The sequence below is a fragment of the Leopardus geoffroyi genome, chromosome X (genome assembly GCF_018350155.1).
Source record: "Leopardus geoffroyi isolate Oge1 chromosome X, O.geoffroyi_Oge1_pat1.0, whole genome shotgun sequence".
Lineage (NCBI taxonomy): Eukaryota > Metazoa > Chordata > Mammalia > Carnivora > Felidae > Leopardus > Leopardus geoffroyi.
The window spans coordinates 70,109,319-70,134,378 of NC_059343.1; the positions used below are offsets into that span (position 1 = coordinate 70,109,319).

The following is a 25,060-nucleotide window of genomic DNA, read 5'->3' on the forward strand; positions in this document are numbered from 1 at the left end:
AGAGATTTACAAGGGAAATAAATGACCCTGTTTGATCATTCTTAAGGAAGTTATTAGTTGCACAGATCTCCATATTTCAATAGGATGCCAATTTGAATAAAGAAAAAGATGTGGAAGCTTCTATGCTATAGTTTGACTGTTTTGGCTTGTCTAATGTGCAACTCTGGCTCCCTTAATTGTTTAGAAATCCAAAGCAACACGATTAGTAGCTCTATTTACTCCTGACTGATGATACTGCATCTGAGAAATGATTTCCTTCCAGATGGAACAATCTCAGATATTCTTCTAGAAGAGAGTAACCAGGCTGGCTTTAAGTCTGGTTATGAAGTCAAATGTGGAATTTTTGGAAAGAACCAGGGAGGGATATTTGACACAGGAAAATGCTTGTTATGGATGGTGTGGGTGGAGATTGAGGCCATGTGTATTGCCTTCAAGTAGTTTTAGGGATTCACATACAAAAGCAGAATTGCTCTGTATCACTTAAGAGTGCAAAATGTGGATCAATTGGTAGAAATTACAGGAAGTCAGAATTTAGCACTTTAGAATGCTTAAGGGATGTCACAGTGGAATAGATTGTCTTGTTAAGGAGTGATCTCCCTCTCCCTAGAAGTGTTTAAGTTGAAACTGGAGGACTATAAGCCAGAGATAAATTATTTTTAGTTTAAGTGCATTTTATTTTTAGACAACCTACATGACATTTTTTTCTTAAAAACAATGCCTCCACTCCAATAAAATCAAGGTCAAAATAAATGAAGAGCTCAAGATGACATTAGTCCCATTTTTCTAAGTCTTAGTGCTGTGTGGATGAAGAGCAGTAGGCAGTTAGGACAACAGGTGATACATCCAAAGTAATAGCCAAATTCATTAACATTTTTTTTTTAATTTCTAAACTTCCCTGAAAGAAAATCATACATACATGAGGTCACACCATCCTCACTGTAGTCCAGCAGAGCAACCATGACATTTGGATTCATGTTTTCACCAATAAAGAACTGGTAGCTTTTGAAATTAGCAAGGATTTTCTTGATTTGTTCTGAAGCCCCTGCCATAAAAGGTTTGACTCTTTCTGGCCTCTATTCTTCAAGTTTGCCTTTGATTAATTTCATGTAATCTTTGATGTACTTCTCGCAGGCTTCCTTTGTGAAGCTGGTTTCCTGCCAGTGATGGATCATGACATTATCAATACAAGTGATTACTGTGCTTTTGGTACTTTTGCACACCAGGCCTTCAGTGGAGGCATTTTCACTAATGAGCAAGCCATCAATGTTACCCTCTGTTCTACTGACCATCTTCTCTTCCACCTCTAGGCACTTCCAGTCTGCAATCTCCAGATCTTGCAGATACCAGAGAACATCTCATTATGGCTTATAAGGTCCTAGAAGATTATCATGACGGCAGCTGGAGAGAGATGGTGGCAATGTCAGCTTAGCAGGAGCCAGGAGTTCTAAGTGAGCTTGGTGCAGCTAGAGTGACAATCATGGGAAGGGAGGAGCAGGTGGAAAAAAATGCCAGTGATATTGGAAAGGATTTCTTTGTTGCCTTAAACAATGATCTGAAACTGTTTAAAGTCTTTTATTCTTTTTTTGAAACTGTTTAAAGTCTTTTTAAGTTTGAGGTTCTACACCAAAATTGACCAAGTGGATTTTGTCTATAAGATTACTATTTTTTGAATAATGTATCATCATCAACAAGCATTTTGGAATGACTATTGAATACACAGGGCTGTGTTCATTCTTAAAATTATATGTATGCTTGGGGAGCCTGGGTGGCTCAGTAAGTAAGGCATCTGACTTCAGCTCATGTCATGATATCATGGTTTGTGAATTTGAACCCTGTATTGGGCTTTCTGCTCTCAGAGCAGGGCCCACTTTGGATCCTCTGTCTCCCTCTCTCTCTGCTCCTTCCCTGCTCATGATCTTACTCTTTCTCTCAGAAATGGATAAAGACATTAAAAAATTATATATATGCCCACCACATTTTTAAAATTACATTCTGGTAAAATACTAAAAACCTTCCAGCCTTTAAAATAGAATGTGTGAAAGTCTACTTTCTAATCATTGTATTTTGTGATTCCATTTTGTTTCTGGCAAGTGTAAAAAAAAAAACACAAGTACTACTAAATGTGTGAATGGTAATGTCACCCAAATAGTTGCTTAACATGTAGTTTTTTGCTGCAAAGAGTTTGTGACAATAAACTCAAGACTCCTGGGTTCTCTACTGCTCCATAGTTCTCATCTAACTCTTGGACCTTGGGCAAGTCACTCTTATAAACATAAAAGAGGTTTAACAACATTCAGTTCTAAAATATTTCCCTGCTACATTGGGGTTAAAGTGCTATAGAGATTCAAATATGTCTGCACTCCACTACATTAATCACCCTCTTCTCCACTTTGAGATTACTAAAGGAGATATCATATGAGAAACAATGGCAAATGAGAAAGCAAAGTGTGACTGTATTATTACCTGCACTTGTAAAAAGTCTAGCACTGAGATTAGTGTAAAACCTGTTGGAGAACAGGCTTAAACTGGAAACTTAATGGGGGTCTCTTCCCTGACCCCAAATCAGTCAGACCAGCCAGTAACTGGCTGTATAGTACAGCAAACTGAAAAGATATACTTGAGAGGAGGTGAGCAGGCATTAGTGGGCCATGCATTTGGTTCATGCAAAGAGGATGTAAAATAGCTTCCAAGAGAAATAAAGAGATAGTAAAAGAGAGACAGAAACATCAAACTTCAATGATATTTTCATTCATAGTTATTTCACTCACTAGCATTAGGTAATCCAATTATTATACTAGAATCTGCTCCATCAGTTAGTGCCACTCCTATTTGTGGATTATTGTTATGCGCTGTGTGTGTGTGTGTGTATTGCTTTAGATAAAATTTCAATGTGGTCTTAGAGGCCTATATATTCCTTTGGAGTCCTGTTATACTGTCATCAAGACATGGTTCTAGGGTTTGTGTTAGTTACCAGGTGTTCTGCTCTAACACAGAATCCTTTTTAATTTCCTGAAAACCTGACAGGTATTGATTCATGAGCAACCAACTCAGTCTGGGGTCACTGCCATGATAGGTATGGGATAGTCACATTTTCTTTTATGATAAAGACACTAAAACTTTCAAGCGTTTGGAGTCTTCAATGTAAGAAAAGAGCTTAAAGTTTAGGATTTTTATATCTGCAGAAACAAGTACTTATAGAGATCAATAAAGTCCTTAAAATTGTGAAAATTATTAATAACACCAAATCATAGAATGATGAATCTATGTACTGTCATTACTTGAAACTTTAAAAAGTTTCTCTGAGTATGACATGAGGACTGTTTACATCCACAATCACTTGGGTAAATCACAGGGTTAAAAAAAAAAGCCAAAAACCCAAATCTTGGGTGTTTAGAATTTCTGGATATGAAGCTCATGAACTTGCATTTTAAACAACCGTCTTCTTCATGATTCTTATGCATTTTAACTTTGAGAACTATTGCTTTAAAGAGGTAGATTTAGAATCAGTAAAATAAGGTACTATTCTATAGTCTAGTATGATGGAAAACACACAGACTTGGGGAGGAGGAGGCCTAGAATCTAGTCCTGGATTTATCCTTATCATCTGGGAGATCTTGGGTAAGTGATGTTAACCCTTTGAGCACCATTACTGTTCTCTGTAAAATGAGAGATTTTATCTGGAGAAACTCTAAGGTTTTCTTCAGCTCAAACACTGCACAAATCACACACAGGGCATTAAATTAATTGAACTTGTTCCAGGAGGTCATAGGGCCTATCACCCAGAACAATGCCTGACACATAATATGAATTCAATAAATGTTAGTTATGGAATGCAGACAGAAAGTATAAATGTATTCAAACAGGAATTAAATAAGTTTTCATTTGGTAGATACGTAATTGGCAATGTGTTAAGAAAAGGTAGGAAAATATTTGGGAGTGATCTTTAAGTGTGTGAAGACAAATTATATATATCTCCCGACATCATTTCTTGGTGGCCATCAATACTTGACTGGATTCAACCAACTCAAATTTATTTATTAACACAGTTTCTTTTGACAACTGCCCTTTACTTAGGTAAGCAACCACCCATCAACTTCTTAGCAACCACACATGATATTTAATGTCTGTCTTGTTTGATATTTATGCTGTCTTGTTTGTTACATTTTATCCATTTAAATCTATTTTACTTTTTCTTCAGAGAAGAAACCAATGTATATTTTTTATCAATTAATTGTCTAGATTTTATAATACAATATTTTCCTTTATTTTTAGGTTACACACTTTTTGATTTTTCTTTATTTGCCAACAATGTGTAATATTTTCTTCCCCTTAGAGACAAGAAGGAGATAATTTTGTCTTACTTTTAGGAGAGCTGTTCAACATTATAGGTTCACTACTTAAATATTTTTCTTTTTTTTATGAAATCTATTGTCAAATTGACTTTCATAAAATACCCAGTGCTCATCCCAACAGGAGCCCTCCTCAATACCAATCACCAACCCTCCCCCACCCCCCATCAACCCTCAGATTGTTCTCAGTTTGTAACAGTCCTTTATGGTTTGGCTCCCTCCCACTCTCACTTTTTTTTTCCTTCCCCTCCCCCATGGTCTTCTGTGAAATATCTCAGGATTGATATAAGAGTGGAAATATATGGTACCTGTATTTCTCTGTATGGCTTATTTCACTTAGCATAACATTCTCCAGTTCCATCCATGTTGCTACAAAAGGCCATATTTCATTCTTTCTCATTGCCACGTAGTATTCCATTGTGTATATAAACCACAATTTCTTTATCCATTCGTCACTTGATGGATATTTAGGCTCTTTCCATAATTTGGCTATTGTTGAGAGTGCTGCTATAAGCATTGGGGTACAAGTGCCCCTATGCATCAGAACTCCTCTCTCCCTTGGGACAATTCCTAGCAGTGCTATTGCTGGGTCATAGGGTAGGTCTATTTTTAATTTTTTTAAGAACCTCCACACTCTTTTCAAGAGTAGCTGCATCAGTTTGCATTCCCACCAACAGTGCAAGAGGGTTCCCATTTCTCAACAACCTCTCCAGCATCTATAGTCTCCTGATTTGTTCATTTTGGCCACTCTGACTGGCATGAGGGGGTACTGAGTGTGGTTTTGATTTGTACTTCCCTGATGAGGAGTGATGTTCAGCATCTTTTCATGTGCCTGTTGGCCATCTGGGTGTCTTCCTTAGAGAAGTGTATATTCATGTATTCTGCCCATTTCTTCACTAGGTTATTTGTTTTTCAGGTGTGGCATTTGGTGAGTTCTTTATAGATTTTGGATACTAGCCCTTTGTCCAATATGTCATTTGCAAATATCTTTTCCCATTCCGTTGGTTGCCTTTTAGTTTTGTTGATTATTTCCTGTGCAGTGCAGAAGCTTTTTATCTTCATGAGGTCCCAATAGTTCACTTTTGCTTTTAATTCCCTTGTTTTTGGGGATGTGCCAAGTAAAAAATTGTTGCGGCTGAGGTCACAGAGGTTTCTTCCTGCTTTCTCCTCTAGGGTTTTGATGGATTCCTATCCCACATTCAGGTTCTTCATCCATTTTGAGTTTATTTTTTGGAATGGTGTAAGAAAGTAGCCTAGTTTCAATCTTCTGCATGTTGCTGTCCAGGTCTCCCAACACCATTTGTTAAAGAGACTGTCTTTTTTCCATTGGATATTCTTACCTGCTTTGTCAAAGATAAGTTGGCCATACTTTTGTGGGTCTAATTCTGGAGTTACTATTCTATTCCATTGGTCTATGTGTCTGTTTTTGTGCCAATACCATGCTGTCGTGATGATTACAGCTTTGAAGTAGAGGCTAAAGTCTGGGATTGTGATGCCTCCCTCTTTGGTCTTCTTCTTCAAAATTACTTTGGCTATTCGGGTCTTTTCTGGTTCCATACAAATTTTAGGATTGCTTGTTCTAGCTTCGAGAAGAGTGCTGGTGCAATTTTGGTTGGGATTTCATTGAATGTGTAGATAGCTTTGAGAAGTATTGACATTTTAACAGTATTTATTCTTCCAATCCATGAGCACGGAATATTTTTCCATTTCTTTAGATCTTATTCAATTTCCTTCATAAGCTTTCTATAGTTTTCAGCATACAGATCTTTTACATCTTTGGTCAGGTTTATTCCTAAGTATTTTATGCTTCTTGGTGCAATTGTGAATGGGATCATTTTCTTTATTTGTCTTTCTGTTGCTTCATTATTAGTGTATGAGAATACAACTGATTTTTGTACATTGATTTTTTATCCTACGACGTTGCTGAATTCATGTATTAGTTCTAGCAGACTTTTGGTGGAGTCTCTCGGGTTTTCCATGTATAATATCATGTCATCTGCAAAAAGTGAAAGCTTGACTTCATCTTTGCCAATTTTGATGCCTTTAATTTCCTTATGTTGTCTGATTGCTGATGCTAGCACTTCCAACACTATGCTAAACAACAGCGGTGAGAGTCGAAATCCCTTTCGAGTTCCTCATCTCAGAGGGAAAGCTCCCAGTTTTTCCCCATTGAGGATGATACTAGTTGTGGGCATTTCATATATTGCTTTTATGATGTTTAAGTATGTTCCTTCTATCCCGCTTTTTTGAGGGTTTTTATTAAGAAAGAATGCTGAATTTTGTCAAATACTTTTTCTGCATCGATTGACAGGATCATATGTTTCTTTTCTTTTCTTTTATTAATGTGATGTATCACATTGATTGATTTGTGAATGTTGAACCAGACTTACAGCCCCGGAATGAATTCCACTTGATCATGGTGAATAATTCTTTTTCTTTGCTGTTGAATTTGATTTGCTAGTATCTTGTTGAGAATTTTTGCATCCATATTCATCAGGGATACTGGCCATTAGTTCTCTCTTTTTGGTTGGGTCTCTGTCTGCTTTGGGAATCAAAGTAATGCTGGGTTCATACAATGAGTCTAGAAGTTTTCCTTCCCTTTCTATTTTTTGGAACAGCTTGAGAAGGTTAGGTATTATCTTTGCTTTAAATGTCTGGTAGAATTCCCCTGGGAAGCCATCTTGTCCTGGACTCTTATTTGTTGGGAGATTTTTGATAACTGGTTCAATTTCTTTGCTGGTTATGGGTCTGTTCAAATTTATATTTCTTTCTGTTTTAGTTTTAGAAATTTGTGGGTGCTTAGGAATTTATCCATTTCTTCCAGGTTGTCCACTTTGTTGGCATATAATTTTTCATAGTATTCCCTGATAACTGCTTGTATTTCTGAGATATTGGTTGTAATAATTCCATTTTCATTCATGATTTTATATATTTAGGTCCTGTCTCCTCTTTTTGAGAAGCTTGGCTATAGGTTTATCAATTTTGTTTATTTTTTCAAAAAAAAAAAACTCTTGGTTTCATTGATCTGCTCTACAGTTTTTTTTTAGATTCTATATTGTTTATTTCTGCTCTGATCTTTATTATTTCTCTTCTTCTGCTGGTTTTGGGGTGTCTTTGATGTTCTGCTTCTAGTTCCTTTAGGTGTACTGTTAGATTTTGTATTTGGGATTTTTCTTGTTTCTTGACATAGGCCTGGATTGCAAAGTATTTTCCTCTCAGGACCGCCTTTGCTGCATCCCAAAGCGTTTGGATTGTTGTATTTTCATTTTCATATGTTTCCATATATTTCTTAATTTCTTCTCTAATTGCCTGGTTGACCCATTCATTCTTTAGTAGGGTGTTGTTTAACCTCCATGCTTTTGGAGGTTTTCCAGACTTTTTCCTCTGGTTGATCTCAAGCTTCATAGCATTGTGTTCTGAAAGTGAACATGGTATGATCTTAATTCTTTTATACTTACTCAAGGCTGTTTTGTGACCCAGTATGTGATCTATCTTGGAGAATGTTCCATGTGCACTCGAGAAGAAAGTATATTCTGTTGCTTTGGGATGCAGAGTTCTAAATATATCTGTCAAGTCCATCTGATCCAATGTATCATTCAGGGCCCTTGTTTCTTTATTGATCGTGTGTCTAGATGATCTATCCATTTCTGTAAGTGGAGTGTTAAAGTCCCCTGCAATTACCACATTCTTATCAATAAGGTTGCTTATGTTTGTGATTGTTTTATATATTTGGGGGTTCTCGTATTCAGCTCATAGACATTTATAATTGTTAGCTCTTCCTGATGGATAAACCCTGTAATTATTGTATAATGCTGTTTTTCATCTGTTGTTACAGCCTGTAATTTAAAGTCTAGTTTGTCTGATATAAGTATGGCTATTCCAGCTTTCTTTTTACTTCCATTAGCATGATAGATAGTTCTCCATTCCCTCAGTTTCAATCTGAAGGTGTCCTCAGGTCTAAAATGAGTCTCTTGTAGACAGCAAATAGACAGGTCTTGGTTTTTTTGTTTTGTTTTGTTTTGTTTTTTTGTTTTATCTATTCTGATACCCTATGTCTTTTGGTTGGAGCATTTAGTCCATTTACATTCAGTGTTATTATAGAAAGATATGGGTTTAGAGTCATTGTGATGTCTGTAGGTTTCATGCTTGTAGTGATATCTCTGGTACTTTGTGGTCCTTGAAACATTTCACTCACAGAATCCCCCTTAGGATCTCTTGTAGGGCTGGTTTAGTGGTGATGAATTCTTTCAGTTTTTGTTTTTTTGGGAAGATCTTTATCTCTCCTTCTATTCTGAATGACAGACTTGCTGGATAAAGAATTCTCAGCTGCATATTTTTTCTGTTCATCACATTGAAGATTTCCTGCCATTCCTTTCTGCCCTGCCAAGTTTCAGTAGTTAGGTCTGCCACTAATCTTATCGGTCTCCCTTCATAGGTTAGGACCTATTTATCCCGAGTTGCTTTCAAAATTTTCTCTATATCCTTGTATTTTGCCAGGTTCACTATGATATGTCGTGCAGAAGATCTATTCAAGTTACATCTGAAGTGCATTCTCTGTGTCTCTTGGATTTCAATGCCTTTTTCCTTCCCCAGATCAGGGACATTCTTAGCTATGATTTGTTCAAGTACACCTTCAGCCCCTTCCTCTCTCTCTTCCTCTTTTGGAATTATGATACAGATATTGTTCTGTTTCATTGCATCACTTAGTTATCTAATTCTCCCCTCATACTCCTGGATTTTTTTTTCTGTCTTTTTCTCAGCTCCTCTTTTTCCATAATTTTATCTTCTAATTCACCTATTCTCTCCTATGCCTCTTCAATCCTAGCTGTGGTCGCCTCCATTTTATTTTGCACCTCATTTATAGCATTTTTAGCTCCTCCTGACTATTTCTCAGTCCCTGATCTCTGTAGCAATAGATTCTCTGCTGTCCTGTATACTTTTTTTCAAGCCTAGCGATTAATTTTATGACTATTATTCTAAATGACTATGACTATAGTCATTTTTTTGACTATTAATTTTTGAGTCATTAATTTTATGACTATTATTCTAAATTATGACTATAATTCTGTTATATTACTTAAATCGTTTTTGATGAATTCGTTAGTTGTTGCTACTTCCTGGAGTTTCTTTTGAGAATTCTTCTGTTTTGTCATTTTGGGTATTACCTAGGGTGGCTCCAAACTGCAGGGCACTTCCCCTGTGCTGTCCGGAGTAATTTGTGTTGGTGGGCGGCCATAGTCAGACACGATGTCTGCCCCCAGCCCACCGCTGGGGCCACAGTCAGACTGGTGTGTACCATATCTTCCCCTCTCCTGGTGGCAGAACTCACTCTGGAGTGGTGTGGCCCCTGTCTGGGCTACTTGCACACTGCCAGGCTTGTGGTGCTGCTTTGATGGGATCTGGCTTATTAGCCAGGGTGGATCCGCAAAGTACACAGGGGCGGGAGGGGCTGGCTTAGCTTGCTTTGCAGTTGGTGGTCCCCTGTGGGAGAAGCCCTGCAGCAGTGGGAGGGAGGCAGACCCATGGAGGGATGGATCCACAGAAGCACAGTGTTGTGTGTTTGAGTACTGCATGCAAGCTCGGCGACAGGAATTGTTCCCTTTGGAATTTGGGCTGGGGGATGGGAAAGGGAGATGGCGCTTGCCAGCACCTTTGTTCCCCTGCGAGCTGAGCTCTGTCTCTCAGGGCTCAACAACTCTCCCTCCCAATGTCCTCTTGCCCTCTCTGCTCTCCAAGAGCAGAGCTGTTGACTTTTAACATTCTAGATATTAAGTCCCACTGGCTGCCAGAACTCATGCAGTTCAGCCCCTCTGCTTTTGCAAGCCAGACTCAGGGGCTCTGCCTTGCTCAGCAGGCTGCCCGTCCACCCTCCCAGCTCCCTCCCACCAGTCCGGGTGGTGCACACTGCCTCTCTGCCCTTCATACCCTCTTCCGTGGGTCTATTTTCTACGCTTGGCTGTGGAAAATCCGTTGGGCTAGTCTTCTGTCAGTTTCCTGGGTTATTTAGGCAAATATGGGTGGAATCAAAGAGATCAGAAGGAAGTGGTGCACCCAGTGTCCTGCTATGCCGCCATCTTCTAGATATCAAATAACTCTTTAAGGAAATATCTTTTTCTTTTTCCACAATGAGTTTGGTTCACACAAGATTATAAAACTATATACACACACACACACACACACACACACACACAGAGATAATGGATCAATAAACGTGGATATGTTATAGGACATCAATATTTTATTCAATGCAAGATAATATATCTGATTTGTCCCAGTTCCCCTGGCAGCTCTTTGATGTGAGGAAGTGCAATGAGTTTTCTAAGGCAGTAAGAAGACCATTGAGAGCATACCAATAAAATTATGCTCTCCTTTAAATGTGACAACCCTGCTAGTAAGATACTAAATATACTTCAAATTATTTTGAGCTGTGTTTTTATTTCCTTAAATGTTTCTTAAAGCCATTTCTGCCTGGGCAAAATTGGTAGGTGGAAATTGTCTTTGGTTTCCTTCAATCTCCTTTTCTGTAAGTAATAATAATAGCATTGGCTAACATTTACCAAGAACTTACCATCTGCTTGGCACTGTGCTAAGTACTTTATCATAGGTTGTCATATTCCTCACAATAACACTATGAAATAGGCCCTACCATTATTTATATATATATTTTTAATTTTTATTATTTATTTATTTTTTATGTTTTTTTTTTTAATTTATTGTCAAGTTAGTTAACATACAATGTAGTTTTGGCTTCAGGAGTAGACTCCTGTGATTCATCACTTACATACAATACCCAGTGCTCATCCCAACAAGTGCCTTCCTCAATGCCCGTCACACATTTTCCTCACCTCCCCACTCCCACACCCCTATCAACCCTTAGTTTGTTCTCTGTATTGCAGAGTCTCTTATAGTTTGCTTCCCTCTCTGTATCTTATTTTTCCTTCATATTTTGGAAAGAAATTGAAACACAGAGAGTTCAAATAACTTGTCTAAGACCATATACCTGACAACTATTAAAACATACTTGACCCCATGGCTTAACTACTAGAATATTCTATCCTAACTCCTGCCCTATAGTACTATACACACATTTAACCTTCTAGATTTTAGAATCTTACATTCCTTCTCCCCTTCCCCTGAGCTATTTAGTGCTTTCCATTGTTATTTCTCCCTCAAGATTTCTGGAGGATCTATATTTATCCCTCTTCAGTTTTAATTACTCACCTTCCCAACTATCCCTCTATAAGTGTCCTGCTTTTCACTCAGTGTTGTAAAATAATGCAGCTGATTAAGCAAATGCCACGATGGTATGAATAACTCACAGAATAATTTATCTTTGTCAGGAATTATTGCACTATATACAAAATTATCCCCAATGAATTATTATTAATAAACTTCCAACAGAGTCACAGGGGGTGAATAGAAATGGACAGGAAAGCCTTTCCAACATCCATTATTTTATACCATTTAAGCAACATATAAAGTTGACTATATCTAACCACATTTTCCACCTAATCTTCTGTTACAAGTGACAGACTGCAAGACAAGATTAGGAATACAGGTTCATGGTGGCTCTGTAGCAGTTTTTCCCCCCTTTGTATAAAGTAATAAATCTGAATGGAGGTCAAACCTGTGACTTGAGTCTCACAACCGTGCCTTATCCAATTGTAACTAATAAACAATTTTGATACCAGTTCAAATGTTATTGAAATAATGCATTGAATGGTGTTCTAACAGCTTGAAATAATGAAGAAGACTAAAGATCTCTTAACTAGGGAATTACCCAGGGACTGGAAAATGTTAGTTTTATATGGCTAAGATCACAAAGGAGGTCACTTGATTATAATGGCATTATGTATTAAAATTGAAATATAAATATTGTTTCACAGCAAAATCCAGGATTCACAAAATTTCCAAAACTTCTCAAACTGTTTTAAACAGAACACTATGATTAAAAAAAAAAACAGTGTTTATTATTTTTGGCGCAATTTTAAATAGGATTGTTTTCTGGGGCTCCTGGGTGGCTCAGTCAGTTAAGCGCCTGACTTCGGCTCAGGTCATGATCTCGCAGCCTGTGTGTTGGAGCCCCACGTCAGGCCCTGTGTTGACATCTGGGAGCCTGGAGCCTGCTTCAGATTCTGTGTCTCCTTCTCTCTCTGCCCCTCCCCTGCTCATGCTCTGTCTCTCTCGCTCTCAAAAATGAATAAATGTTAAAAAAATAAATGGGATTGTTTTCCTAATCTCTCTTTCTGCTACTTTATTCTTAGTGTATAGAAATGCAGCAGATTTCCGTATATTGATTTTACTGAATCATTTCAGTGACTTTGATGAATTTACTGTGACTTTACTGAATTCATTTATCAATTCTAGTAAGTTTTATTGGTGGAATCTTTAGGGTTTTATATACATAGTATTATGTCATCTACAAATAGTGAAAGTTTTAATACTTTCTTATTGATCTGGATACCATCATTATTTTTGTTCTCTAATTGCTGTGGCTAAGACATCCAGTACTATGTTGAATAAAAGTGGTGAGAATAGACATCCTTGTCTTGTTCCTGATCGTAGAGGAAACCTCTTACTTTTTCAACAGTGAATCTGATGATGTCTGTGGGTTTTTCATATATGATCTTTATTATGTTATGTTTCCTCTAAACCTACTTTCTAGGGTTTTTATCATGAATGGATGTTGTACTTTGTCAAATGCTCTTTATGCATCTATTGAATTGATCTATGACTTTTATTCTTTCCCTTGTTGATGCGATGTATCATATTGATAGATTTGGAAATTCTTTGCATCCCAGGAATAAATCCCATTGATCATGATGAATGATTTCTTTAATGTATTGTTGGATGAAGTTTGTTAATATTTTATTGAGAACTTTTGCATCTATGTTCATCAGAGGCATTAGCCTATAGTTCTCTTTTTATTGTAGTATCTTTATTTGGTTTTGGTATCAGAGTAATGCTGGCCTCACACAATGAATTTGAATTATTTCTTTCCTTGTTTTTGGGATAGTTTGAGAAGAATAAATATTAACTCTTCTTTAAATGTTTGGTAGAATTCACCTGCGTATCCACCTGGTCCTATACTTGTTTGTTGGTACTTTTTTGATTACTGATTCAATTTCGTTGCCAGTAATTGGTCCGTTTAAATTTTCTTTTTCTTTCTGATTCACTTTTGCAAAGTTGTATGTTTCTAAGAATTTATCCATTTTCTTCTAGGTTGTTCGATTTTTTGGCATATAATTTTTCATAATGTTCTCTTAGAATCTTTGCACTTCTGTGGTGTTGGTTGTTATTCTTCCTCTTCTATTCCTGATTTTATTTAACTCCTCTCTTTCTCTCGTCTGGCTAAAGCTTTATCACTTTTATTGATCTTTTCAAAGAGCCAGCTCCTGGTTTCATTGATCTTTTCTGTTGACTTTTAGTCTCTATTTCATTTTATTATTTATTATTTCCTTCATTCTACTGGATTTGGGCTTTGCTCTTCTTTTTCTAACTCCTTTAGATGTAAGTTTGGGTTGTTCATTTGAGATTTTTTTGCCTCTTGATGTAAGCTTGTATTGCTAAAATCTTTCATCTTAAAATAGATTTTTCTGCCTCCCAGATATTTTGGACTATTGTGTTTTCATTTTCATTTATCTTTATGTATTTTTTAATTTCTTCTTTGATTTCTTGATCAACCCATTTATTGTTTGTGTTTATTGCAGCATTATTTACAATAGCTAAGATATGGAAGCAACCCAAGTGTCTACTCGTAGATGAATGGATAACGAATAGGTCATATATATATATATATATATATATATATATATATTATATGTGTATATATATAAGAATGGGATCTATAATATATTTTATATATATAATTATAATATTGCTCAACCATAAAAAAGAATGAGAACTTGCCATTTGCAACAACATGGATGGACCTAGAGGGTATAATGCTACGTGAAATGTCAGTCAAAGAAAGAAAAATAACATTTAATTTCACTCCATAGATGAATGAAGAATAGGTCATATATATAATCTTATATATGATATATATATAAGAATAGGTTATACAATACATATTATATATATATATATATACACACACACACACACACACACACACATATATATTACTCAGCCATAAAGAAGAATGAGAACTTGTCATTTGCAACAACATGGATGGATCTAGAGGGTATAATGAATGCTAAGTGAAATGTCAGAGAGAGAAAAATAGCATTTGACTTCACTCATATGTGGAATTTAAGAAATTAAACAAATAAAGAAGAGACAAACAAAAAAAGAGACTCTTAAATGTAGAGAACAAACTGGTGGAATCCAGAGAATAGGTTAGTGGCGAGATGGATGAAATCGGTGAAGGGAATTAAGAGTATACTTTTTATGATGAGCACTGAGTAATGTTCAGAATTGTTAAATATTTATATTGTACACCTGAAATTTATATAACACTATATGCTAATTATACTTGAATTAAAAAATAACAATAAAAACCTTGTTTACAGAAACATTGGAATTGAATTCCAACTTACTTCAAAAATTATTATTCAAGAACATATTTGTTTATGAAATATGAGATCTTTCATATGTAATAATGATTTTTGTTTTATTTTTAAACTTTAGAATAGTTTATACTATAGGTGACAAAAATATTACTTTGTGGAAGTATTGAGAAGTATCTTGCAACTTGCAGCCAAAGTATAACAACTTTATTATTGTGAGGGTAAATAGATAATCTCATTTGTTTTAAATCTATGGTAAGAAGTATAGAGTTTATGTAAAGGAAATACTTATTAATTCTCTAGAACAAATATATTTTCATCAGTAGAATTTTTTCTTTTTTCTCATATCAATTTTTAAAAATTCACCATTTAAGTCCAAATGTAATTGAGAGTAAAATACCTTGGTGACAAATGGTTACATGGAAATGTTCTCATACCACTAAGAAAAAAAGTGGGACATATATGCCTATTCAGTATAATCTTAATTTTGATGAATATATGTAATATGCAGAAGAAATGACTGGAATGAAATATACTAAGATTTTAACAATAATTATTATTGGAATTTTGGGACTGCATATGGTTCCATTTTCGTTTATGCTATCTACATTTTCTAGAAAGCTTAAAGTGAACATATGTTACTTTTATAATATAATATACACAAGAAATGTAAAAAACTAGTCTCAAAGATTGTGAATAGCATTATTCAATCTTATGGGCATACTCATCCATTGACCATTGACTTGTCTCTTAAACAAATTTATAATAATTCCCATTCATTTTTATAAAATCAAAGGTTTTCACTACCTAAACTCAAAGTTTTTGCAGCTCTCAGAAAGACTTGGGTCATTTGAAATTCATGTTTCTATGTAATTTTTCTCCTTGCAACATTCGTGATAATTTGTCAACTGGGAAAGAAAGCTACTGTTGTGCTATTTGAAACATACCCCCTGCTTTCTTCCATTAGTTAGGTAACATAAAGAGTTTTAATTGGTATAAGACGTTGACAAAAAAAGGTGTGGGCATATTTCACCCAAATTAGACGCATGCTCTACTGGTGTCAAGAGAGACAGAGTTAGGCACAACACTGCCACATTAAAAAAAATGCTATAAAATCAGCATTCTTTGTTTATATTGTGGTAATTTACTTGTTTTTACAATTTAAATATCCTATCATGGACAAACCTGCTGTCTGTTACAAAATATTCACTCTATTACATTGATAGTGGAGTAATTCTTTTTTAAGTAAACTCAATTAAAGATGACATACTTGCCAGCTTGGAAGACAACAAAATTTCTATGTGAGCATTCCATGTTCTCCCTTCTCTGACCCACAATACCTTATCATTCTCTGTATTCTGGGGGCCTTTTTTTTACAAGAACCTTATTTTGGGGAGGACAAAAATTATCTTTAAAAAGGGAACAATGCTTAAAACACAAAGACTTGGAAAAGTAAACATTAAAAGAAAGAAATAGATGTCTATTAGTTAGAAATCATTTATTGCCTCTATAAAACTTTAAATAAAAACCCTACAAAAGATCACATTACAGTGATGTGGTTTTCAAGGTGGTAGTATATTTCAGAGGTAGTATCAGTAAAATGGGATGCAAGATCGCTTAAAGGAACTACTTAACAAGTTAATACAAAATAAAATTCCAATGCAGAGCAATATATACTCAGTATAAACTTTAATGGAAAAATCATATTTATTTTCAAGAAAATATTATTTTATTATCTTTTCCCTCTTAGCAAATCTGCTCTTAAATAATGGTTTGCTTTTGGCAATGGCATGCTGACTGCAGTCTCACAAATTAGTAGGCTTCTCCCTCATATTATTGCAGAGCATAGCTTGATATTATGAGTATGATAGTGTTGTCTGCCAAGGATAATGCCAACTTCAAAGATAAACCCATGTACTCATCTTTTAAATATTATAGTACTGATAGCTCCCTTAAAAGGCTAATAAGTCAGAATTTGGCATTTTTAGGACCTGAATGAAAATCTAATATATATTTTTTAAATAGATAATATTCTTGGTACACCATCACTACAATGTGAAGGGAACATTTTCAGAATTTCTCTTAAAAATGACCATAAGTTATCAGGCTAAGATGAGGAAACTGTTCCTAGGAAATGAGTGGAATTTCCCCTCTTCCCCCAAAACAGAAGGCAACAAAGTCTAACTTAGAGCCTAAAATTCTTTTAAATTCACTACTTATGTTTTCTCCTACAAACTTAAAGATGGTGGACTATGAAAGTGCCTTAAAATACATGCTGCTGCCTTTGGAAAAATGGCCTCTTCAACATTTTTGAAGTTTGGTAGTATACAGAGCACAGGATGTGAGTGGTTTGCAGCATTTTTTCTCCAACAATGATAAATGTTTTTATTATTATTACAATGGTAGCATAGAAGTCTCAATGTTGATACTTGATCTTACAATAAAACATCCCCATTTTTCATGAAAAGATCAATTTTCTTTTGAGGTTGTCCTTGCATATGCTAATTTTTCCATTCTCCAGCATCACTGCGGTTCTCGTTTTCTTGTGACTAACGTTAGCTTGGCTGAAATGAGGAAGGTACCTTCAAGTTATTTTTTAATACACATTTAAGGTAAGTGCCCTTATATATACTTTGTTGCTTAGAAACTGGTTGGTTATCCTAAGCTGAAAGCAGACATCAAAGTGTAGCTGAAGGAAAAACAAGTTTTTTCACCTTGGTATCCGTCTTTGTGAGAGATACTCCAGATAGTATGGTCTGCTTTAATGTGTCAAAGCCCAAAAGAAAGAAACACTAGCTGTTTTTCTCCCCCCAGTCATGAAAATATCACAAAAGCAGTCAAACTGATATGTTTTCTGCTTTAAGATGTCTCAAAAATTCCATCTATATGTGTTAAAGATATATTTTCTTCATAATAGGTTTTTAGTACTTGACCTTGGTATCTTTTAAAAAATCTGCAGTGCTTAATTTCATACTGTCAATTATGATTTTTTCTAGATACAGCTATTTCTTTTGGTTCCTGCTACATAACAACTATATTTTGTTTTTAAAATGTTTAATTTTTTAAATGTCCATATATTTTTGAGACAGCACAAACAGGGGAGGGGCAGAGAGAGAGAGGGACAGAGGATCTGAAGCAGGCTCTGTGCTGACAGCAGTGAGCCCAATGTGGGGCTTGAACTCACAAACTGAGATCATGACCTGAGCACAAGTCAGATGCTCAACCGAGCTACCAAGCTGCCCATAAAATGTTTAATTTTATGAGAGTAAAATAAATAATTATGGTGCTGAAACACAAACGCCAAAACAAAAGGATTCTTAAGTGTACTGCTTCTATTTTAATGGAATTTTAAATAGGGACAAAGGAATCATTTATGTTTGTTCTCAAAATTGTAGATAAGATGTTTTTCTAGGAATTACACCTAACAGAACCTTTAAATCTATTAAAATTTCTACTTAAATAATTTTTATTAATATTCCTGAAAAAGTGAAAAGACATAATTCGTTTTGAAGTTTGTAGCTTGCTGAGTAGAAATCCAATGTCCCTATAGCAAAAGTTCAATAAGATATTTTTTATTTGGTGACTAATCGCTGGGGTGTGACAAATGCAAACCATAAAGTTGAAAGATGTAGGAGAGAATGAGCTATCCTTACTTAGTGACAAGAAACAAATAAAAAAGAGTTTAAACTGAAGCAGAAGAAATTAGAGTTTAAAGATAAACTCAATGACTAGGAAGGAGCTCCTAGGAGAGACTTGAAAGCCTGGAATTTGTTCATTTTACCTTAAGAATGTTGTATATAGTAGGGACTCTTTATGTCATGGAGGAATTGGTGTAACTGCTAAATTTAATCCTAATGTCTGAGGTTCTTTTCAGCACTCTTTTTTTGAATGGAATTTTACTTGTCAGCCAGAAGTACTAAGCATTATTTACAAAGAACCATATGGCTTCCAGCTAAAATATTTCTAACAAAAGAACCATAGCAGTAGCATGGCAACAATAATAAATTACTGACAAAATGGGGGATTATCAATGAACCTTACCTATTTGTGTATGTGGGGAGGGAGCATTTCAAGGTCAAAGACAGTCATGACTTCTTTTCTGTATTCATAATTAGTATTTGTGAATTCCAAGATCAAAATTTGTTTTACTTACAAATTACAAAAATATATGACACAGAAACGTGATGACCAAAGCAGCCATGTAGCTACTTCGTTAATCTTTTAGAAATAGACAGTAATTTAACCATGCAACACAAATCCACACAGCCAACTCACAAATACATGATGCTGTGTGGCTCAGGGAGAAACTGGTATTTTCCTTTCTATGTGTCTTGGTAATGCCTTCTGGTACCCCAGAAGGAATGGTCTGCAAAGAATCATCTACAGTGTGTAGCAATCTGGTACAACTGTGTAGCATGTCCATTTAAGAGTGTATTCATAGAATGGTATCCAGAAGGGACACATGGATGACCAAGTCAGTTAAGCGTCCAACTCTTGATTTTGGTTCAGGTCATGATCTCAACAGTTGTGAAATCAAGTCCCTTGTCTGGGCTTTGTGGCGGGCCTGGAGCCTGCTTAGGATTCTCTCTCTCTCTGTCTGCCATTCACTCCCTTCAAAAGAATAGTATCCAGGAAATTAGAACTGTGATTCACAACCATAGTGTGTATAACTTTTTTGGATATTATCCTTGGTTGATGGCTCTGTAGGAGCTTCACATGAGAAGGAGGTAAATTTTGTGGCAAAGCTGAGTGACCAGATTAAAAAAGAAATCTCAGTGCCTTACCTTAACTTCCTGTTTCATAAAATGTAACTGAAAAAATATTATAAAGAGTGATAAATGTGTAATATTTGTGCAACATTTCAACTAACTCAGTTACACAAATTTATTAGTGGAATGTGAATCTTATCAATACTTGCCATTTGCAACAATGAAGAATTCCCATTAAGACTAATTTTTTACAACATTTTGTTTCTGTACACTTAATAATTTATTCGACTTCATGTTGGTGAATTATTTTTCATAGTGCTTTCCCCCTTCTCCCCAAATGTTTTGGTTAGGAAATGGAGGAATGCCATAAATTTACAATTATATACCAGTAATCACTTCAATTTTCAATCATTAACTGAAGTCAAATTCTCATAGGAGTTGGAAAATAAATCCCAGGACTCATCCAGGTAAAATCATTTTTAAAGTTTTTGTTTTTTCTTTCAAATTTGAGTCCACTTTCCTGAGTAAAAGTGTATGTGGATATAGGAAAAGGTGAGAGAAGAAAGATGTAATGGCTACAAAACAAAACTAACCAAGCGTTAGTAACTTGATAAGCAATGTTGAAATACCTTTATTTTTGTGTCTCTGGTCAAAACTATTACTAAAACTAAGATTCTTCTAAAAACCAAACAAATATTTCAGAAATTAGGCATTATGCATTTCATAGCTAAATTCCTAAAATTTAAATACAATTTTCACCAGAGTTTTACCAATTTGGAAAAAAATTCTCAAACACTGCTTTTAAATTTCACATACATTTTTTACACTGTAGCCATTATATCTTGTCCATTATTCACAGGGCATGTCAGTTTCAACAATATGCTTTTCCAACTGAAGAATTTTGAGGCAACAGAATGCAGTTATCTTGAAATGCACACCTCTTAGCCAAAATGCTGTGTCATATATGCCCCCTTAAATTACAAACTGTCTGAGACATTTTTCTCTGATAAAGAAGACACACTGAATGAGGTATCATCAGGCTCCAGCGAGGCATGGTTGAAATCCATCTCTTCTAATTCAGGAGGTAAATCTGACAGCAGTGCCTGAGTCAGAAAAATCAATTTTTAAAAATTAGTATGAGGACAAGTTTCCCTCCCCCCCCCAATTTTGTGTTAATAGTTTTGGTTCTCTCTTGTTGATTTACCTTCATGAACTTAAAGAATGGAGCATTTCTCTTCAGGACCTTATACAATACTTTATGTAAAAGAAAAACTTCATACAATATATTAAGAAAGTAAAAAAATACTAGATCCTGAGAATGTAAATTATGTAGAGTGAAACCCTAGGCAAAAGGGAAATCAGGAGGGAAATGAGCAACTATTCTGAACCAAATTCTCTGAAATATTTGAGATAAGTGATTTTCATACTAGTTTTTTTTTAATATGAAATGTATTGTCAAATTGGTTTCCATGCAACACCCAGTGCTCATCCCAACAGGTGCCCTCCTCAATGCCCATCACCCACCCTCCCCTCCCTCCAACCCCCCATCAACCCTCAGTTTATTCTCAGTTTTTAAGAGTCTCTTATGGTTTGCCTCCCTCCATCTCTAACTTTTTTTCCCTTCCCCTCCCCCATGGTCTTCTGTTAAGTTTCTCAGGATCCACATGAGAGTTAAAACATATGGTATCTGTCTTTCTCTGTATGACTTATTTCACTTAGCAGAACACTCTCCAGTTCCATCCACGTTGCTACAAAAGGCCATATTTCATTCTTTCTCATTGCCAAGTAGTATACTAGTCTTAAATGCCCACTGATCAGTGCTAAAGGGCTTTAAAATTATATTCCTTATTAAAATATTCCTGCCCAATTATGTTGTCCTTTAGAGAAAAACTCATTTCACAAGAGTATTTTGTACTTCAGTGGGAGAAAGACCTTATCAATTAGGAATAAAGCTCAGTTATTCTACTTACTTTTTTACATTTATTTTGAGAGAGAGACAGAGAGAATGAGCAGGGGAGGGGCAGAGAGAAAGGAAAAGAGAGAACCCCAAGCAGACTCTGTAGTTTCAGTGTGGAGCCTGGCTCGAACTCACGAACCATGAGATCATGATCTGAGCCAAAACCAAGAGTTGGATGTTTAACTCACTGATCCACCCAGGCACCCCTCAGTTATTTTACTTTAGACTAAACATTAACAACTTGAAAATTCCAAGTATTTTTTTTTCTTTTCTTAGGCTATGCCCATAGATGGCCAAGCATTCACTAGGGCAGAGCTGAGCAATTCACACCTGTGAAATTATGTATCTAAAAGTCTGCTCATTTCTCTATAAGTAATTAGGATAAGCCAAGAGCCATGAACTAAGCTTTGTCATGGTATAATTGTTTCATCTGGAGTTACAGAACATGCATCCATACTAGAGAAATAAATGATTAATAAAGATTTATGTGGTTGATAGTGCTAATGCCCACTTGATCATAAAAAAACTGTGAACTAAATGATTGATTTGAAGCTCCCAATACTAAAAATAATGTAGCATATATGGGCAATTTGAGATAGAATTACTTGTAGTGTGGGATTTGGATGCAGTAGTAAACAAAGACCAGGGAAATGGGAACATATGCAAATTTGCGACTACTGAATTAAGGAATAGAAAGATAGGGAATATTGGAGAAGTTATTAAATCCACTGTTGAAATAAGACATATTCTATTCTCTTTATTAAAATATGTGACATCTATACATTTTGTCTAATAGCAGAGAGACAAGATTAAAAACTTCCTCCTTTTTGTCAATCTGCATGAGAAAAGACCAACTCCTATCTGATAGAAAAGTTATTTATTTTATACTATTAAATAACTCATGAACTTCTTGCTGAAATTTGGAGTATTTACAAAGCAGTCGTCTAATGGTACTATATACTTTCTAAGGTATTAGATTTTAGTAAAAGGACACAGAGACATTGTCTTCTAGAATAGATATTTATCACTATCCCAGTCAAGGTGAAACAAAGCCTTTGCTAACATTAGCTGATCATAGTGTATTAGAAATGCATCACTGGATTTAATTCACTTTGCAACTGTGAAGAAGCCATGTTAAAAAGGGCAAAGTGCTCGAACTAACATTCATTGAACATGTGCTTAGAATATTAAAAAGTTAAGTGAATGAGCAGACTTAATGACATTTTAAATTCTGGTGGGGAGACCTTCAAATCAAAAGAAATTTTTTTGTGTGTGATTGCATTCATGTAGCTGACTGAGTATACATAAAGCAGCATAAGACACTTCTAAAGCATGAAGTCCACTTCAAAATTCTTTTTAATATCTTATTGGATTGCAACATTGGCACACTGAACAAATCTATGGATTATGACAATTGCTAGAATTGCCTTTTTTATAGATCCTAAAGTAAATACAATTAAGTTTTTTTACTCTAGGTCCTTCATCTGTCTGTCCTCAGAATCTGACCTAGTGCCACTATTCCCAAAAGATTAAGTTAATTCCCAAATATAGTATCTGTTTTTATAACACGTATTCTAAGCCCTAGGGGTATGAATGCCAATTTTCATAGCATTAATAATGCATATTTTCCTTGCAAAGTGGAGAAATTGGAAGTTCAAGGGAAGAAATTGACCTGGTTGGGATCACACAGTTAATCATCATGGGAAGAAAGACTAACTCATGTAGTATAGTGCTGGCAACATTATTTTTAATTAAAAATGGCTATTAATTAACAAACCATTTGGGTAATCTAGTTTTTCAATAAGACAGTGTCATATATTTTTAGAACCCAGTTGCAGTGGGGAAACGTATTCTATGGACCACTTATCTCAGCTTACCAAAACCAAAACTAATGAAAAAAAAACAACAACAGATTTTAAAAAATGAGAAACCAATGACACAATGGTTTTCTTTTGTTAAGTAGAATATACATTAATTTCTTCCATAAGTAAACCTCTAAGTATCTCAAAACATAAAGATTAGTAACTTAAAATATCACCATAATAACTTTCATAAACTACTATTGGTGTCTTCTATATTATGAGATTGATTATACCTGATCTCAACTATACAAATTTGTAGTTTCTATTTGGGTGCTGATTATATATGATATAACTTCCAGTACAGGTTTTGTGTGACTTTCTCCTTTTTGATGGCCAATGTTTTGTCATAGTTTTTTTCATTAGTCTTTTATCAGAGGAAAAGTATAAGAGAAGGAGAAAAGTAAAATACACAATATTTACTTTTCTTATTCGTGAGTATTCTTGGGGAAAGAACCAAGACAAGGATGAGGTTATAATTAGAAAACAAAATGCATTCTGTGCACCATTCCGAGATATCAAGACACCTAGAAGCTAGTTAGCTGGCCTTGTAACTCTGAATTCAAAACCATGCCATAACTTTTGGGATGAGGACCACACTCCAAATTATTTCTCTGATTGAACCTATTTTTTTTACAGATATTTAAAATTTACAGTACCCCTGGGACCATGATTAAGACTGCCACCTTATTCATTTAAAATCCATAGTTTATAGGGGCGCCTGGGTGGCGCAGTCGGTTAAGCGTCCGACTTCAGCTCAGGTCACGATCTCGCGGTCCGCGAGTTCGAGCCCCGCGTCGGGCTCTGGGCTGATGGCTCGGAGCCTGGACCCTGTTTCCGATTCTGTGTCTCCCTCTCTCTCTGCCCCTCCCCCGTTCATGCTCTGTCTCTCTCTGTCCCAAAAATAAATAAACGTTGAAAAAAAAAAAAAAAGAAAAGAAAATCCATAGTTTATATTCCTAAAAAACAAACACACATTTAATATGCCATAGAATATGATAACTCACATAAAACAATATAAAGCAATAACATGCTTAAATAAAGATGGTAAAGGTAACCAAAGACTGCTGTCTTGGAATGTCTGTGTGTGTGAGGCATGGGGAGAGCAAAATGTACATATTGGCTTGAATTTCATGAATAAATTCTTCTCTTTAAAAATAAAAACAGTGGGATGTTAAGACTCTATTATTTTTCCCTGGAGATATCTGAGATGAACTACACATGTCAGTCTTGCTTGTATATAAGGGATGAATTTGTATACTACTATTGAGATTACTTACTAAATAAAAGCCTACAAGACTGCTTCCAAATCAATGGTTACTTGTGTGACACACTATTCACTGAATGTCTCTGACAAGAAATCAACACCATAGCATACAACTCAGAAGCAAATTTGGTATCGTTTAGTATTGAATAGAACATTTAATAACATTCCATAATTTTTAGCAACCTTAATACATTTTATACAAATTTACCATGAAAAATAATGGGACAGAAAGTGTAATTTAGGAGGAATTTGTAAATAAAAATCCATAGTGACAAACAAAAGACATTACATTTCACCTTTGGGGTAAAGGAATCAAACATTCTAGTTAAACTGGGAAAAGTAAATGATGCATTGTGGTCACAAAGAATTTCACAAAGTAATTTCATATTTTTTAGTGATAAGCAACGT

At 35.3% G+C, this 25,060-nt stretch overlaps 1 protein-coding gene and 1 pseudogene across 2 annotated transcripts in view; both read right to left on the reverse strand.

The window, feature by feature from the left end:
* Positions 1-812: 812 nt before the first annotated feature.
* LOC123594860 lies at positions 813-1,390 on the reverse strand (annotated as a pseudogene).
* Positions 1,391-16,343: 14,953 nt separating this feature from the next.
* Positions 16,344-25,060, reverse strand: part of HDX (highly divergent homeobox) — a 189,521-nt gene continuing 180,804 nt past the window's right edge. The window contains exons 10-11 of one of the 2 annotated variants that reach the window (XM_045471099.1): positions 20,508-20,672; positions 16,344-17,424 (exon numbers count right to left, since the gene is read on the reverse strand). In XM_045471099.1, coding sequence (XP_045327055.1) covers positions 20,547-20,672 — 126 coding nt within the window. In that variant the 3' untranslated portion in view covers positions 16,344-17,424; positions 20,508-20,546. Of the gene's footprint in view, positions 20,673-25,060 lie in introns of both variants that reach the window. The other variant, XM_045471098.1, reaches the window with a different exon arrangement.